Below are 17,944 nucleotides of genomic sequence, written 5' to 3'. Positions count from 1 at the left end.
CTGTTTGAGTCCAGGAGTTCGAGGCTGCAGTAAGCTGTGATTGTGCTGTACTCCAGCCGAGGTAACAGAGTGAGACCTAATCTCTCTTTCTCTTTTTTTTTTTGAGACGGAGTCTCGCTCTGTCACCCAGGCTGGAGTGCAGTGGCCGGATCTCAGCTCACTGCAAGTTCCGCCTCCCAGGTTCACGCCGTTCTCCTGCCTCAGCCTCCCGAGTAGCTGGGACTACAGGCGCCTGCCACCTCGCCCGGCTAAGTTTTTGTATTTTTAGTAGAGACGGGGTTTCACTGTGTTAGCCAGGATGGTCTCGATCTCCTGACCTCGTGATCCGCCCGTCTCGGCCTCCCAAAGTGCTGGGATTACAGGCTTGAGCCACCGCGCCCGGCCTAATCTCTCTTTCTCAATCTCTCAAAAAACAAAAAAACAAAACAAAAAAACACACACTAGTGAGACACCCACATTTCCAGGCCTACATCACATCCACTGAATCAGAACTCTAGGACTGGGCCCCAGCAACCTGTTTTTTTTTTTTTTTTTTTGAGACTGAGTCTTGCTCTGTCGCCCAGGCTGGAGTGCAGTGGCCGGATCTCAGCTCACTGCAAGCTCCACCTCCCAGGTTTGGCCATTCTCCTGCCTCAGCCTCCCGAGTAGCTGGGACTACAGGCGCCTGCCACCTCGCCCGGCTAGTTTTTTGTATTTTTTAGTAGAGACGGGGTTTCACCATGTTAGCCAGGATGGTCTCGATCTGCTGACCTCGTGATCCGCCCGTCTCGGCCTCCCAAAGTGCTGGGATTACAGGCTTGAGCCACCGCGCCCGGCCTAGCAACCTGTTTTTAAACAAGTCCTTCTGGTGATTGTGACCCCAGCTCAAGCGTGAGGCCCACTGCCTTAGGGGACCTCAGCATCTCGGTGGGTGGAGCCTGGCTTTGACTTCGAGTCGCAACTTGACTTTGTCTTGACATCTGAGCACATTTCCAGTCTGCACTGGGCCTACAAATTATGTAGCTAGTCCTGGGCGCTGATTCCTGCTGTGACCCAGCCTAGGGGGTAACCTCCAGGAAGTCACTTGCCCTTTCAGAGTCTCGCTGTCCTCATCTGTATAGCAGGGTGATAATTCTCACTCTGCTGGGGCACTGATGGGGGTTAAGTGTGATGCCTAGGCACAGCTCTTAGCACAGGGCCTGGCACATGCGAGTGTGGAGTGACTCTGAGGCTGGATGCCAGTGCGGTGCACACCTCTGGGGATACCGTGGCAGCAAAACAGACATGTCGTTGGCTTAATGGGGCTTATGGTCTGGAGCAGCAGGTAGATAGACAGCAAGAGATGCACACTGTGAGATGTGCTTCCAAGGGAAAAGTGCAGGCACAGGAGATTGTCTGATGGAGGGATCTGACCTAGTTGCAGCTCACTAAAGGCTTTGGAAGTGCCAAAGGAGCAAAACTCAGAGAAGGAGTGGCTGTGAACCGGGCATGGGGGTGGGGATGCCGTCGGGGGTTGTGAGGAGGCAGCAGCACTGCCATGTGTTATTTTCACATAAATTAATAACCAGTCTCTGGGATAGGCTGATGGGAGGGGAGAGGAGCTGGAGGGAGGAGATGGGCCATAGGGGCTAAGGGTGGGTGAGAGGCTGCCTTGGGGGCCTCATCTTCCTGGTCTGGGTTCCTTTCCTTCAAAAAGGCCCTAGACTGTAGCCATTTAGAATGGAAATGGGGCCCTCACCCAGAGGCCACCTGACACAGTGGAGGAGAATGACTTTGCCAGCTGGTGCCACAAGTTAAGTTGTTTTACCTCTGGAAGCCTTAGCTTCATGTAAGCAAAATGGGATTATTATTATTATTTTTGTTGTTGTTGTTGTTGTTGTTGTTGAGACAGAGTCTCGCTTTGTCGCCCAGGCTGGGGTGCAGTGGCCAGATCTCAGCTCACTGCAAGCTCCGCCTCCCGGGTTTACGCCATTCTCCTGCCTCAGCCTCCCAAGTAGCTGGGACTACAGGCGCCCGCCACCTCGCCCGGCTAGTTTTTTGTATATTTTTTAGTAGAGACGGGGTTTCACCATGTTAGCCAGGATGGTCTCGATCTCCTGACCTCGTGATCTGCCCGTCTCGGCCTCCCAAAGTGCTGGGATTACAGGCTTGAGCCACCGCGCCCGGCCGGATTATTATTATTATTATTTTAAGACGGAGTCTTACTCTGTTGCCCAGGGCGGCGGCACGATTTCGGCTCACTGCAACCTCCACCTACTGGGTTCAAACGATTCTTCTGCCTCAGTCTCCCAAGTAGCTGAGACTACAGGCGTGCGCCACCACACCTGCTAATTTTCGTATTGTTAGTAGAGATGGGGTTTCACCATATTGGCCAGGCTGGTCTCGAACTCCTGACCTCATGATCTGTCCACCTCAGCTTCCCAAAGTGCTGGGATTAGGGGCGTGAGCCACCGTGCCTGTCCTATTATTATTATTTTTAATTAAAATAAACAATTTTTAAGAGATAAGTCTCACTGTCTTGCCTAGGCTGGTCTTGACCTTCTGTTCTTAAATTATTCTCCTGCCTGTGTCTTCTGAGTTGCTGGGATTACAGGCACGAGCCATCGTACCCAGCAAAATGGGACTAGACTACTGCTTAGCCCCTGTCGTTGTGCCGTTGTGGGGTTTAAGCAAGATGTTTCATGGCAGGTTCCCATGGCACCCACCCGCTGGAAGTGCTCAGTGAATAGTCCATTCCTCTTTCCCCTCTGTTGGTTTGCAAGTGGGGAGCTCAGTTTTGGATTAGGAGTTCCTTTAGCCCAGGCTCACTTCCCTGGGGAAGTGCTGGCCCCTTCCTTTAATTGTAAGGAAAATGAGGCCGATCACCCCTTTTCTGTAGAAGACCAGAGGAGATAAGGACATAGCCAGCATTTTTTTTTTTTTTTTTTTTTGACAGAGTCTTGCTCTGTCGCCCAGGCTGGAGTGCAATGGCACGATCTCGGCTCACTGCAACCTCTGCCTCCTGGATTCAAGCAATTTTCACACCTCAGCCTCCCGAGTAGCTGGGATTACAGGCACCCGCCATCATGCCTGGCTTAATTTTGTATTTTTGTAGAGACGGGGTTTCACCATGTTGGCCAGGCTGTTCTTGAACGCCTGATCTCAGGTAATCTGCCTGCCTCGGCCTCCCGAAGTGCTGGGATTACAGGCGTCAGCCACTGTGCCCCACCTGTAACCAGCTTTGAGGCCCAGAAGCAGTGGCTCCAGAGACAGCTGAGTGCCACCTGTCCAGGTGTCCTCCCTGTTGGGGTCCCACTTGGGGGGTTAATTAAACCCACCCAGCTATATCATAGAGTGGGGGTGGGGTGGGTGTATTTTCCTCTAGTTTGGTCTTGAGGTCTCTCTCTGAGAATGGCTATAAATTCTAGCCCTGCTTGACGGAGTTCCAGGGCAGGTGGTCGTGGGGGTCCACAGTGTGCCTTTCATGATGAGATGCTTCTTTATCCTGGTGGATGGTCTGATGCCTAAGTATCCAGCCGTGACCAGGTGTCTCTCTCACAGGAAACTGACTTATAGTGGAAGGTGCCCTGTGGCTCTTTTCTGACCTGTGTCCAGTTTATTCCTACCAAGAAAACCACTCTCTAGGAGAGTGTGTGGTCAGGTGAGACACGGAGGAGGCAGCACAGCAAAACCCGGGAAATAACAGAAGCAGAGTATTACTCACAGAGGGGAGGGCAGCGGGGAGCTGCCTGGGACACCGTGCTTAGCCAGCGAGTTGGAGCAAGAGGGAGATGGGAGGACCTGTGGGCTGGAGGCTTTGTTGGAGTGCAGGATGTTACCCACGCAGGTTTCTGTGGGTAAATATAATTGGTGGGATTAGAGCAAGCAGGCATAAGGCATGGTGACTGAGGGGGGTCACTGTGGCAAATCCATGCAGCTCATGTGGGTGTGTGTGTGGGGTCAATGGGCGAGTTAGGTGGCATCTGTCTAGCTGTCGCATGGCGAGGTGGTGACCAGGAGGAGGTTGCATAAGGCACATACCTGGATGGATTACATTGAAGAACTGGGAGGAGGCCGAGCACTGGAAGCTGTGTCAAGGGTGACTGAGCCCCACTTCTGGTATGAGAAAGTCTGACATATTCAGAATGGGTGCCCAAGCAACATGAAATTGTTAAAATTCACTACAGCGGGTGATCTCCCCCATCCAGGGGGTGATGGTGGTGGTGGAAGCAGCACTAACTGGGACCCAGGTGTCCCGAGTGCAGACCCTGTTCTCTCAATGGAAAGAGCAGCTGTCATCTACCACGGGCCTCACTGTTCACCGGGCACCGAACCAGGTGCTCCACATGTATCAGTGAAGAAAGGCACTGTTGGCCGGGCGTGGTGGCTCACGCCTGTAATCCCAGCACTTTGGGAGGCCGAGGTGGGTGGATCACCTGAGGTCAGGAGTTTGAGACCAGCCTGGGCAACATGGCAAAACCCCGTCTCTATAAAAAATACAAAAACGAGCTGGGTGTGGTGGTGTGGTGCCTGCCTGTAGTCCCAGATACTTGGGAGGCTGAGGTGGGAGGATCACCTGAGCCTGGGGAGGTCAAGTCTGCAGTGAGCTGTGATGGTGCCACTTCACTCCAGGCTGGGCAACAAAGTTTTTTTTTTTTTTTCAAAAAACAAACAAACAAAAAGGTGCTGTTGTTAGAGATGAAAGTTAGAGGTTCAGTTACCCAACTGGTGAGTGGCAGACCCCAAAGCCTTAACCATTGCTCTGACCTGACTCCCAGAGTGATACTGTGGGGCCCGCAGCAAGTCCCTGCTCTTCTGTGGGCCTCCTGTTGCCATGCGTGCTCTTAGGGGGACATCTTGTGTTCCCAAGCCCCCTCAGCTCCAGTGTCCTGGGGTCTGCATTTCTGGGGGGTGGGGGTGCATCCCTGGGAGCTGTACCACCATGCCCTGCTGCATCCAGTCTGCTGTTACCTTTACTAAGAAGATGACCAGCTGACTTGGGCCCTCTCAGCTCCAGCCTCCCAGGACCCTTGCCATTGAGGGCTGACCTGTGGTCCCATCCCTTCCTTACCCACAATGGGGAGCAGAGGTGGCCAGGACCCATGGTTTCTCCACCCTGTGTTAGTGGGGCCCCAGGCTGGTGGGGCTGGAGTCCTGTGGGAGAGACCCTGAAGTAAGAAGGAAGTTGGTGGCTCCAGGGAACTGACCAAGGTCAGTGTGGCTAGAGGGTGTGTGGGGGCAGGGAGCATGGTGAGAGGGAGGCTGGAGGCTGGACAGAGGCTAGATTGTGAAGAGCTCTTGGGAGCCATTAAGAGTTTTTAGGCAGAGGAGGCACGTGATCAGGTTTGCATCTAGAATGATTAAGAAAATGCCTGCAACTGTTAAGGCAGTGTTAGGCACATAGGAAGCACTCAATAGCCATCAGGCCTGGCTGTGATGCTTTTTCTGTTGCTCATTATGAATACCCAGACTGCACTGCTTACTAGCTGGGAGAACTTGGGCCAGTCACTAACCCGGGGGACCTGCCTTGCTTACCAGTAATGCAGAAGGATAAGAAGTTTCCTCACAGGGGTTTTATCAGGATCCAAGTAGCTAAGTAGGGGATTTCATCTTCTCAGTTAATCTGGCAAACACTCAGCCAGCCAATCCCAGCTGCACAGCCAGGGCCCTTCCTGTGTGTCACATGCCTCCCTGCTTCTCAGTCAGGACATGGCAGGACTTAGTCACGGGATCTGGAAGGGCCCAGCTGTAATAAGGCACAAAGCTTAACCTTCTCCAGTTCTCTCTTGTCTTCAGCCTTAGCCTACAGTGGCAGACCCCTGCCTCCTCCTCAGACTCTCCCCCTAGCCTGAAGCCCTGGCTGAGGGGCCCCCAACCTTAAGAGCTCATAGAGATTCTTGCAGGACCTAAGGGAGTTATTATTATAATTGTTATTATTTTTTGAGATGGAGTCACACTCTGTCGTGCAGGCTGGAGTGAAGTGGCGCAATCTCAGCTCACTGCAACCTCCACCTGCCAGGTTTAAGCAATTCTCCTGCCTCAGCCTCCCAAGTACCTGGGATTATAGGCATAAGCCACAATGCCTGTAATTTTTGTATTTTTAGTAGAAACGGGATTTCACCATGTTGGCCAGGTTGGTCTAGAACTCCTGACCTCAAGTGATCTGCTGGCCTTGGCCTCCCAAAGTGCTGGGATTACAGGTGTGAGCCACCACGCCTGGCCTGAGGGAGTTACGAGCCTTCTGCGAGCCTCAGTTTCCTGGTCCGCAGAATGGGAATGAGAATGCCTGTCGTATTAGTCTCCTATTACTCCTGTTACAAATTACCATATATTTAGTGGCTTAAAACAACACAAATGTATTCTTTTACAGTTCTGGAGGTCCAAAGTCCTGAAATGGGTTGTCAGGGCTGTGTCCTCTGGAAACTCTAGCGGGGATCCGTTCCCTTGCCTCTGCTAGCTTCCAGAAGCTGTCTGCATGCCTTGGCTCCCAGCCCCATCCTCTAGCTTTGAAGACAGCAGTGTAGATTTTCGTCTGTCTTTCAATGCTTCCATCATCCCATCACCTTTACTCTCTCTGACCCTCCTGCCTCCCTCTTGTCAGGACCCTTGTGATGACATTGGGCCCACCCAGGTCGTGCAGGATAATCTCTCCATCTCAAGGCCCTGAACAAAATTGCATCTGCAGAATCTCTTCTACCACATGACCTAACACAGCCGCAGCTCTGGCGATTAGGATGTGGGCATCTTGGGGGGCTGTTACTCAGCCTACCACACACACCTTGCAGAGCAGTTGTGTGGATGACATGAAACAAGACAACTGAAAGGCTCCCAGTGCCTGGGACAGGCCGTCAGTCCCCTTTCTCCTCTCCCGGGGCCTGTGTCTCCCCATCTGTAAGATGAGGTCCCTGGCAGTCCACACAGTCTGAGCCCACGTCCTTCCAGCATGCAGTACACACAGGCAGACTGTCCCTTCGGCGGCCAGGAGTTCCTAGGAAGTGGCAGACTTGAGCCCTGTCCCCAATGCCTCTTCTCCCACTCCCTCCCAAGGGCAGGCCTATTCTCAGCTCCCGTTGGTGCATTTCCCATCTTTCCCAGGGACGGCTGCTGGGAAAGGCTGAGCTCACCACTCCCCGGGGAGGGTGAGGGTGGAGGAAGGAGAAGGGAGAGGTCAGCAGCAGCCACTGCAAGAGATGGAGAGGAGAGGCTACGGAATGAGACTTGCAGTGGGAGAGGCTGAGGTGATCGGCACTCAGAGAAGGGGAAGAGGCTGGGCAGGGCCTCTCATCTAGAATGGTCAGCTTTTCCTCAGCCCCTTGGCCCAGGCCCTGCTGCTTGGTTCCTCTGCCGGCCACCCCCTCTCAGCCAGCCCCTTCTGACAGGCCCTGGTGGCTGCAGGAGTGTGTGTATGTATGTTGGGGATGAGAGGAGTGTGTCACAGGCCAGCAGGGGCCGAAGTGGGGCTCTGCCGCCGGACAGGAAGCCAGGAATCCCCCACTTCAGTGAGAAGAGGACCATTTCAGCCAGAGTCCACCTCTCACTTCCCTCTACTCAGAAATTAGTCACCGTTTGCCCTGGGGCTCATCATCTGCCTTCACTGGACCTCACTTTTTTTGTTTGCCTATGTGTAGCGGGGTGGAGGGCCATGGGAGAGGCAGTTAACACCATTATGGGATTTGAGAGGGTGAAATGAGGTTGTGATTTTGAACTGATTTTGAAATGTGCAGTCTGCTATATAAGGATGTGCATTCCATGCATAGCCTGTTCCTTTAATGTTCTCTTCTGCAGTTTGACAGTCTGACAAACTCTTCATTGTGCTTCAAGTCCAGCTCAGATGTCGCCTGCTCTCTGTAACTTTGTCAACAGCCCCCTGCCCGTCCCAGAGAGAATGGAGCTGCTCCCTCCTCGGAATTGCTGTGGCCTCTTAATTTTTTTAATTTTTATTTTTTCTTGAGACAGAGTTTCGCTCTTGTTGCCCAGGCTGGAGTGCAATGGCACCATCTCAGCTCACTGCAACCTCTGCCTACCAGGTTCAAGTGATTCTCCTGCCTCAGCCTCCCAAGTAGCTGGGACTACAGGCATGTGCCACCATGCCCAGCTAATTTTGTATTTTTAGTAGAGACAGGGTTTCACCATGTTGGTCAGGCTGGTCTTGAACACCTGACCTCAGATGATCTGCCCGCCTCGACCTTTCAAAGTGCTGGGATTACAGGCATGAGCCACAGTGCCTGGCCCTGTGGCCTCTTTATAACCCTCTCATGGGGTGCCTTTGGTGGGCAGGGTATTGGTTTGGACATCTGTCTACCCCACCCTGTGTGGGCAGTACATTTGTAACAGACCCCTCTGCTCCTTAAGGTCACTGTGGTTGTGATGGGACAGAGGCAGTGTGGCAAAGGCAGTTGGGGAGCCGGCCTCCTGGGGTCTGGCCTGTACAAAGTTGCCACATGTCAGTCCAGCCCTTAGAATTGCGCAGACTGCATGACTGACTCAAGCAGATTCACACGAACCTGAGCTAAATTAAGCAGGGGACCAAATAATTCGGGTCCATCGCTCTCTGTGGCATGAATGCCTATGCCCACTGCCTCCTGCTGATAATCAGACAGCACAGGGGCCGCGTTGCTCATGAGGTTTCCTGATGAGGGTGAAATCTGAGCCAAGGGATGGTGCTGAAGGAAAGGCCATCTAGGTCTTAAGGAAGCACATTCCATAAGCTCATCCACCACACTCCAAACCCCCTGCGAAGGCTGTGTCCCACTGCCTGGTGCCGGTTTGATACACAGAGAGTATCAAATAAATGTTGGAAACAATGTAGCGTGGTGATCAAAGGCTCCTCCACTTCCTCAGATGTTCTTATATGCCATTCCTTACACCTTTTCCCCCTGCTAGACTTTAAGCCCCACAGAGGCAGGGCCCTGGATGGCCTTGTTCTCCTCGGTGTTCCCAGTGCCTCTCAGTGCACTCACCTACCTATGTTGAACCCAGGTTACATGCCAGGCATATACAGACATCAGCCTTTCATCCCCCTCAACACCTTGAAGCAGGCTGTGTTGCCCTGTTATCCAGGTGAGGACAGGGAAGGTAAGATGCCATGTCCAAACACAGCCATTAAATACCAGGAGAGAGAGCAAGACCCTGTTCCCAATTGCTCCCCACATCCATTTCCATTTGTGCAGTTCTCCCTGAGGTTTGGGATCAGATGGCCTGAGCTTCTAGGTTGCAGCAGGCAGAGCTGGCTCTGGGGAGGTCATTCCAGATAGATTGGTGGCTAAGAAGAGGGCCAGCACCGTTCCTTCTGTGGGCTTCTGACCACCCATCCTGAAGCCATAAAAGGGAACTGGTTTGAGGAGCAGGTGAAAGGTTTGGGGGATGCATATTACCAAGTCCCAGTGTGTGTCTGGGGAAAGGTCTGGAGATGCTCTAGAATGCTCCTCCCCTGCTCCCTGCCTCACTGAGGCACAGCTGCTCTTGGTTGGCTTTGCTGTGCCCACCTTATCTGCAAGCCTGTGTGTTCCTGGAAGTAATGGAAATGCATTTATTTAAAATGCTCCATAATTCAGCCTTGTCCTAATATCAGGCCTTTGTCTCTGCTCAGCACTCTGGTCTCCCCAGGACTCCTCATGTACCCATTATCTCCCCTCAGCTATCTAGGCTCCTGTGAGGTAACGTGACCCCCTGTGAGAGCCCGTAAGCCAGCTGAAGCCAAGATGGACAAGGACCTGCCCAAGGCCACCAGTGGGTCTGCTTGCTGTGGTGGGGGTTTGTATTTGCACCATTCACAGAGCTCCAACTCTGTGCCAGGGCCTCATTTCCCTCCAGACGGCTGTGCAGCAGGGTGATGAGGCTATAGGCCTGCCTGACCCTAAGCTTGAGCCCTTAACTCCTTTATGATGCACCTTCTCTGTGCCAAGCACAGGCCTTGCCCTGGAGGAGTTCCCATCCTGGGGGGCAAGTTCTCAAATGAATGATGCCCACTAAGGCAGGGGCGTGTCCTCAGAGAGGCCTGGCAAAGCTCCCTGAGGGATCAGGGCTTAAGCCCTCTCCTCCAGGGGTCCCTGCAATGTGGAGTCAGGCCCACCAGGCAGGCTGCCTGAGCACTTTGATGCTGGCTGCGCCCATTTGTGGGCCTCTGGCCTCCCCAGGCCACCTTCTAAGAGCACAGGAAGCTGTGTGGGCAGGAAAAGGAGCAGAGGCTTTGGGGCCACCAGGCGGGCATTGCCTCCCCTGAACTGGGTAACTTATCTCTTCCCCCTCCCTAGCCTCCAGTTTCCAATTCTGTAAAAAGAGGATACTGGCTTTTTCTCCATGAGTTATCCTTGAGATTAAACATAAATATATAAAGTACCTAGCACATGACAAATTAATAAATGATATGTCTTAAAATAATCACTGGGCACGATGGCATGTACCTGTAGTTGCAGCTACTCAGGACGCTGAGGTGGGAGGCTCACTTGCGCCCAGGAGATGAAGACAATATAGTGAGACCCTTCCTCCAAAAAAAATGTTATCGTAGGACTATTTTTTTTTTTTTTTTTTGAGATGGAGTCTCACTCTTTCGCCAAGGCTAGAGTGCAGTGGTGTGATCTTGGCTCACTGCAACCTCCGTCTCCCGGGTTAAAGCAGTTCTCCTGCCTCAGCCTCCCAAATAGCTGGCATTATAGGTGTGTGCCACCACGTCCAGCTAATTTTTTAATTTTTAGTAGAGACGGGGTTTCACCATATTGGCCAGGCTGGTCTTGAATTCCTGACCTCAAGTGATCCACCTGCCTCGGCCTCCCACAGTGCTGGGATTACAGGCGTGAGCTACTGTGCCTGGCCAAATTTTTTAATAAGAAAATATACCCAGATTGTTACCAAAATCCAGTCAGATTGCTTTTCAGTGAACAGGCATTCTGCAAATATTTACTTAGTGCTGTCTCTGGGCTCACTTGGGCCTTGGTCATAGGACCTGGTTTCAAATGCTGGCTCAGCGACTCCCTGGCTCTACTCAGTGGCCTGAGTTCCTGGGCCTTGGTTTCTGCCTCTTGTTCATGGTCCCTGGGGCCTCTGGTGAGACTGAGCTCATAAAGTGTCGGCAAAGTACTTTGTGGATCGATGCTAACTAATAGCGGTTCCCTGGAGCTGCTGTGAGTAGGAAAGACGACTGCGGAGGTTGCTTGGACCAGGCTCAGGGCCGGCACCCAGGGAGGGCTAGTGTTGTCCTCACAGTGGGACTAAGGAAGGGCCTGCTATCCCCTGTCCCTGATGCTTTATTCCACTTTAGCCAGGAGTGGGTGCTGATAAAGTTTGATGATGGGGATGGTGCTATCCGTGGCCATGGGGTAAGAGGCTTGCCCAGTTAGTGGCAGAGGCAGGTGTGGATACTCATCTGGGTCACATCCAGCCAGAGCTGGGGCCATGGTCTGTCCTGGGATCCTCTTGTCAGGGATCCCCTTCTTGTCCCCTTGCTGTCTCTCCAGAGGGTGCTGGCCTCTGTCCAGACACACAGCTGTCATAAATATGGCATGGTGGCTTCAGTTCAATGGAGAGCATAAATGGGGAATTGGAGTGGGACCCTGGGCAGGGGAGGGTGTGAGCAAGGGCTCCAGAGGGAAGCCCTTCCCCGTGTGTTAGACTGAGCTGAAGTCTGTCCTGGGAACTTCTGGGGAGAGGGAGCAGATGGGGATCATGCCCTCTGGGAGCTCCTGGTGTGATGGAGGAGGCATGGCCCTGACCTCCAGGACACTCCTGTCTGATGGGGCAACGTGGCTTCTGTTTCCTGGGACTGCCTGTGTAACAGAGGGGACACAGTCCTCTTGTCCTCTAGGAGCCGTGTGTCTGAGGAATGAGGCATGGTCTCCATCCTGCAGGAGCCTCCAATCTGATGGGGGAGCTGCGGTCACTTCCCTCGGAGAGATTCCCTATTTGAGAGAGGAGCCCTGACCTCTGTCCTCAGGAAGGACCCCTGTCTGATGGAGGCTTACTCAAGAAACCCCATTTATGGCCTTCACCTTTGACCCCTTCACCTTTGACCCCTTCCCCTACCTGATTCATGGGGAGGCCAGGTCCCACAGGCAGCAGCTACACATGGAGCTGGGCAGTTATGAACTTGGCTGCTGTGGGGCAGGGAGGAAGGGAAGACAGGAGACTCCTTACAGGAGACTGTAAGGAGGCCCCCTGCTTTAAGTGAGGGTGACATAGAAGCCTTCCTGGTGAAGGTGTCTGTCTGGGATCCTCTGATGGACAGGAGATGCCTGGCTGTGATAAGTACCTACTGCAGATAAGGGGTAAGGGCTCCCCCAGGCTGGAAGGGAAACTTGATGGGTCACTCTGGTGAGCCCCTGTCTTCATGCAGGCTGGACTGCTGGAATGGAAAGTGGTCTAGGGAGACCCTCAGCATCTTTGGGGAGACCCTCACCCACTGCCCATCTGTGTACAGGCAGAGTGCTGCCAGCCCGGGGACATCCGCCCTCCATGGCCTGAGAAGCCCGGAGGAGGAGAGGAAACAGGACGCATATCAGGAACGCCTTTTCCTTTTCTTTGTAACTAACCCCTCGCTTGGAGCTGGTGAGAGCTGAGCCTGCGGGGCTGGCCCTGGCCTGGTTGCTGCTGCCTGCGGCCCCCAGCTCAGGCTCCCTCCACCTCACAGTCCACGGCTTTGGTGCTGCTCCTGGGCTGGCCTCTTCACTCCACTGAATCTCTGGGCTCTCATCTGTAAAATGGGGTAAGACTTTCTATCTGCCTTACCAGGAAGTTTGCTTTTCCTCTCTTTCTGGGATTTACATGATTTCTTCCTCTCTCCATGAGATGTGCATTGAATGCTTCCTGTGCACCAGCCTCTGGCATAGGTGGGGATGGAGAACACGGGGAGGAACAGTGTGGGGCAGAGAGGGGGAAAGGCTGTTTAGGACTTGTCTAAGGAGTTGGGGGACATCAAGTAGAGATGTCTGAAGGCTGATGGGTGTGGGGTCAGAGAGGGTCTGGCTGGAGACGAGGTTTGGACTTACTAGCATCTGGTGGCAGCTGAAGTGGTCAGATGGGTGGAGTTGCCCAGGGAACTCCTTGTTATGGGATCTGGGAAGAAGCCAAGGTCAGACTCAGCTCTGGAGTCTCCTGAGAGCTGGGTACAGAGCAGGGATGGGGAGCCATGTGGCCAGGGCCTCCAGCAGGACTGAAATGGGATCAGTGCGTTTGGTGCTTCCTGTGGGAGTTGAGACTTTTGCCTTTGCAGTGTGATGTCGGGGTGTGTGGGGAAGGGTGGATCACAGAGGATGAGGAGGGAGTAAAGGTGAAGGTGCTCAGACATCAAGGAATTTGATCAGTCAGGTTGTCATTCTTTTGCTTGTTTTTCTCATTATTCAAACTATTCCCCTGCTGACTGAAGGGCTGCTATGGGGTGCATGTGTAGTCGGTTATATGCTGTGTGTATGTTGTATATGTGGGGGTTTGTAGACAAGATGTGTATGGGGAGTGTGATGCATGTGTGTGTTTAGTATTTGTGTGTGTCTTTCTGTGCATGGTGTGTAGAGTGTGTGCACATGACCACATTCAGATCCTTGATCCATACAGCAGGCTGGTGCTGAGTCGTCTGCCTGGGCTGGAAACTGGGAAGGATTCATCAAGATTGTGAATTTCTCTTCTCTACTTAGGGTTACACCCAATAGTGTGCTGGTAACAACTGGCCCTCCAGAAAAAAAGGAGGGTGGGGGATTTTAGCATCTGCCAATTTCTGTGATGTAAATTCTCTGACTTCAGATTTCACTCTTACCAACGTGAAGTCATTGAATGTGCAGTTGGGAAGAGATGAACAGCAGACACCATTGTATAGCATTTCCATCATACAGGTGTAGTAGGCATAAATACCCTTGAGGGTATGATAGTGACAACAGGAAAATAATTAGTAATCAGTTTTGAAAATGCATTCCTGGGCCAGTCATGGTTTCTCATGCCTGTAATTCCAGCACTCTGGGAGGCCGAAGCGGGAGGATCACTTGAAGTCAGGAGTTCAAGACTAGCCTGGCCAACATGGTGAAACTCCATCTCTACCAAAAAAAAAAAAAAATACAAAAATTGGCTGGGTGTGGTGGCGCACACCTGTAATCCCAGCTACTTGGGAGGCTGAGGCATGAGAATTGCATGAGCCCAGGAGGTGGGGGTTGCAGTGAGCCAAGATCACATCACTGCATTCCACATTCTAGCCTGGGCAACAGAGCAAGACTCTGTCTCAAAAAAAAAAAAAAAAAAAAAAAAAAAAAAAAGAAAATGCATTCCCTTTGCTTTTAATAGAGTTTGTTTAATTGTAACTTCACATTAGGATTTCTATTATTCTTTTTTTTTAACTTTTTTTTTCTCTTTTTTTAAAGACAGGTCTCACTATGTTGCCCAGCCTGGTCTCAAACTCCTGGGCTCAAGCGATCCTCCCACCTCAGCCTCCCAGAGTGCTGGGATTGCAGGCATGAGCCACTGCTCCAAGCAGGGTTTCTCAGCATCAGCACCATAACATTTTGGGCTGGAGATCCTTTGCTAGGGGGTTGGGGACACTGACATGTGCATTATACAGGCGGCATCCCTGGCCTCTACCTGCTAGGTGTTAGTAGCACCTCTTCCACAAATCATGACAGCTCACAATGTCTCCAGACATTGCCAGGTGTCCCCTGGGGTGCAAATTCACCCCCCGGCTGAGAACCAATGGTACTGGCTGTGTTTAACAACCAGCTCACGAAATTCTTAAAAATGTGACACTTGCCTCTTATGAGCCTGTACAAGCCAGCTCAGCACACCATGGGCACCGCATCCAGATAAATATAAGGCAGTTTTTCCCCCCAAAATTATTTCCCTGGAAAAAGCTGCCACCTTAGACCTTAGATTTCGGTCTGTACAGAGTCCCCGACCATGGAGAACCCTGTTGGCTTACTGACTGATCCACAGAACAGTGGACACAGAGTCAGAGATATACTGCCATAGTGGATCTGTTATGACATTTTATGAAATGTGAGAATAGGAAGAAATTAGTGATGTTTTTGAATTAATATCTTATCTTAACATATGTTATTCTATATCCTTAAAAGTTTGCATGTTGAAATTGGCAAAACAAACAAACCAAACAAAAACCCCCTTTAAATAAAATCTTTCTGCTGGGAAAATAATGGCCTGTCTTGTGTCAGGAGCGCCCTATAGCTAATGAGTTCCTGCCGAGGCTGCACATCCATGGTGCTCATCCAGGTGGTGAGGCTGCCACTTCTTGGCCCAGGTCCTATTTTTTCCCAGCTTCAAGCTCAGGGCTTGGCTCTTGTTTGTTCATTCAAAATCTTTATTAAGCACCTACTATGTACCAAGGAACATAAGTGACTGAAGTCACAGTTTCTGCTCCCTGGGGCTTGCCATCATTTCAGTTCCGTGGCGTCCACTCAGGAGCAGCTGTGTGCAGGCCCTGTTTGGATGCTCAGGGGCCAGCAGGAGAGGGAGGGAAAGATGCACATGTGTGCTGGGTGCCTGGTGTGTGCCTGGAACGGAGCTGGGCACATCACACATGCACCTCCTTCCACCCTCCCACTGTGCTTTTGAGGGAGGGCTTGCTCGTTAGTGGAGTGTCTGCCTCCCGCTGCCCTGTAGGTGCTCTGGGGAACAACACCGACTGGGGCCTGCACCTCCTACAGGTAAAAACAGCCCCAGGTCCAGAGATTTGAAAAATAAAGGGAAGAAAAGAAAGAAGGGAAATAAGAAAGACAAATGGAAGGAAGCAAAGGAGGGAATAAGGGCAGAGGAGTCAGGGCAAGAGCACTTTAAGCCAAGGCAGTCAAGGAAGGCTTCTTGGGTGTGGTGACGGTGGGACTGTGTGAAGGATGGGAAGGGCTGCAAATGGTAGAACTGATGCAAAGGATAGTACAGGAAGAGGGAAGAGCAGGGCACGTACACGGAAATTTCTGGAATGTGGATGTCTACACTGGGAAAAAGTGGGGGCACAGTGACTCACACCTGTAATCCCAGCACTTTGGGAGGCCGAGGTGGGCAGATCACTTGAGGTCAGGAGTTTGAAACCAGCCTGGCCAATATGCTGAAACCCTGTCTTTACTAAAAATACAATAATTAGCTGGGCATGGTGGCGCGCACCTGTCGTCCCAGCTACTCCGGAGGCTGAGGCAGAATTGCTTTAACCCAGGAGGCGGAGGTTGCAGTGAGCCAAGATCATGCCACTCCAGTCCAGCCTGAGTGACAGAGAGAGACTCCATCTCCAAATAATAATAATAATAATGTAATAATAATCTGGGGAAAAACATCATAAAGTGTTTTCTACCCATGACTGTAGGGAGACAGACAACTTAAACCTTTCCCTGTCCCAGTAGGAGTAACACGACCGTCTCCTCCCAGCAGCAAGGCTTTCCCACCTGAGGGACATTTGGGGGAGAACTCTCCCTGAGCAGGGGGTGGGGACGGGACACTGGCCAGGATAATGATGATGATAATTGTAGTATCATAGCATCAACAATGTTAGCTTCTCTGTGTTGAGTCACTACTGGGGACCAGGTTTTTACACATATCCCCAGCCTGTGGGGTGGGTATTATCCCCATTCTCCAGGCGAAGGAAGCTGAGCCTTCGAGAGGATAGGAAACGGGCCTGAGGTCACACTGGGCTCAAGCAGGGACTCAGGCAGGGACTGTCTGCTTCAGCCTCTGGGCTCTTTTGACTGCCAACAACCTTCTCTTTCTGAATCTCAGCCCCGGGAAGGCTGGGCAGCGCTCAGGCACAGTCTGTGGGCTCTTTGGTACCCAGCTGCCAGCCTACCTGGGGAAATTTTGATCAGCCCTTGATTTTCAGATCTCCAGTTTCATGGGTTAACAGAAAGTAAGCCAAGCTCTTTTAAGAAACTCTCCCCTCTGTCCATGGCCCCCTCTTTCCTCACTCTGCACCACCTGAGAGTTTTCACAAACATGCTTCATGGCCAAAAAAGTGAACCCATGAATGCAGCAGGAGGCTTGGGGAATTGCTGTCTGCCTAGAAGTCTATGGGAAGTCTGCAGCCCAGGAGACTGACTTGGCCAGAACCCCTCACCCGCCAGCTACCATCCCTGACCCCTCTGGCCTGCCAGGCACTGCCCTGTGCCCTGGGAGCCATGGCGGATTTCAGCAGGGATGTGACAGGAGACGGGAACCACAGAAGCCAGCGGTCCCCATCCCAGTCTGACTCTGGGCACACTAGTGAGTCTCCCTGAGCCTGAGCTTCCTGGCCTGGTGTGAGGCTCTTCTCTCACTTTGATTTCTCCATCTGGGAAATGAAGCAGGTGGGACTGTGCTCCCTCAGGCTCCGGAAATCTCTGAAATGGGGTGACATTTCTTGCCTTCCTGCCTGCTTCCCCCTCCCGGGCTGTCCTGAAAAGCAGGTGCACTGATGGCGGGTAAACAGGCAGACCACGCTCTAACACAGGGAGGGCTGGGAAATTCTGGCAGGGCAGACAAGCTGGTACACAAATAACTCTGCTACCAGGGAGAATGTGATAAAGGCCTAGGAACCTCTCTGCAGCCGCTGCCACCTGCTCCCCACACCTCCCTGCTCCCTGATGGCTGCTCTCACACCCAGGAAAGTGGGTCAGAATGTAGGGCGGTTGAGTCTGAGTGAATGCCCCCTTGCGTCTCCCCACCCTACCCAGCTGAGCCATGGCTGCTATCGGGCAGGGATGGGGGAACATTATGGAATTGAGGGCCTCTCTGGATCCAAAATATGGCCCTGGCCCATCAGTCTCTCTTCCCTCAAATGCCCATCGCTCCCCATTGCCTTCTGGATAAGGTCCAAGTTCCTCGGCCCAGCACTCAAGACCCTTCACGGCCCTACCCTCCTAGCCGAGGGCCCACACATACAAGTTCTCCGTGATTCTCTGTGGAGCGAACGGACCATTCTCCAGCCCAGCCTCTTCCCCTGGGGCTCCTCCCAGGCACTTAGGGTACACTCCAGCCACGTCAGAGGCTCGCTGTCTCCTGAGCACCCGGTGGACTCAGTTGCCCTCTCCAGGCCTCTGCC

At 52.5% G+C, this 17,944-nt stretch overlaps 1 protein-coding gene across 12 annotated transcripts in view; it reads left to right on the top strand.

The window, feature by feature from the left end:
* Positions 1–17,944, top strand: part of ARRB1 (arrestin beta 1) — a 95,854-nt gene that overhangs the window by 35,109 nt on the left and 42,801 nt on the right. For 5 of the 12 annotated variants that reach the window (XR_012423519.1, XM_074014779.1, XM_065528731.1 and 2 more), the window contains exon 1: positions 12,474–12,655. The exons of the other annotated variants lie outside the window; for them this stretch is intronic. Coding sequence is in view for 4 of the 5 variants with exons in the window: in XM_074014779.1 (XP_073870880.1) it covers positions 12,651–12,655 (5 nt within the window). In the remaining variant the exon portion in view is untranslated. Of the gene's footprint in view, positions 1–12,473; positions 12,656–17,944 lie in introns of those variants that run through there. 12 annotated transcript variants of the gene reach the window in all.

The sequence above is a fragment of the Macaca fascicularis genome, chromosome 14, assembly GCF_037993035.2.
Source record: "Macaca fascicularis isolate 582-1 chromosome 14, T2T-MFA8v1.1".
NCBI classification, from domain to species: Eukaryota; Metazoa; Chordata; class Mammalia; order Primates; family Cercopithecidae; genus Macaca; species Macaca fascicularis.
This window is presented reverse-complemented; position numbering and strand designations above follow the sequence as displayed.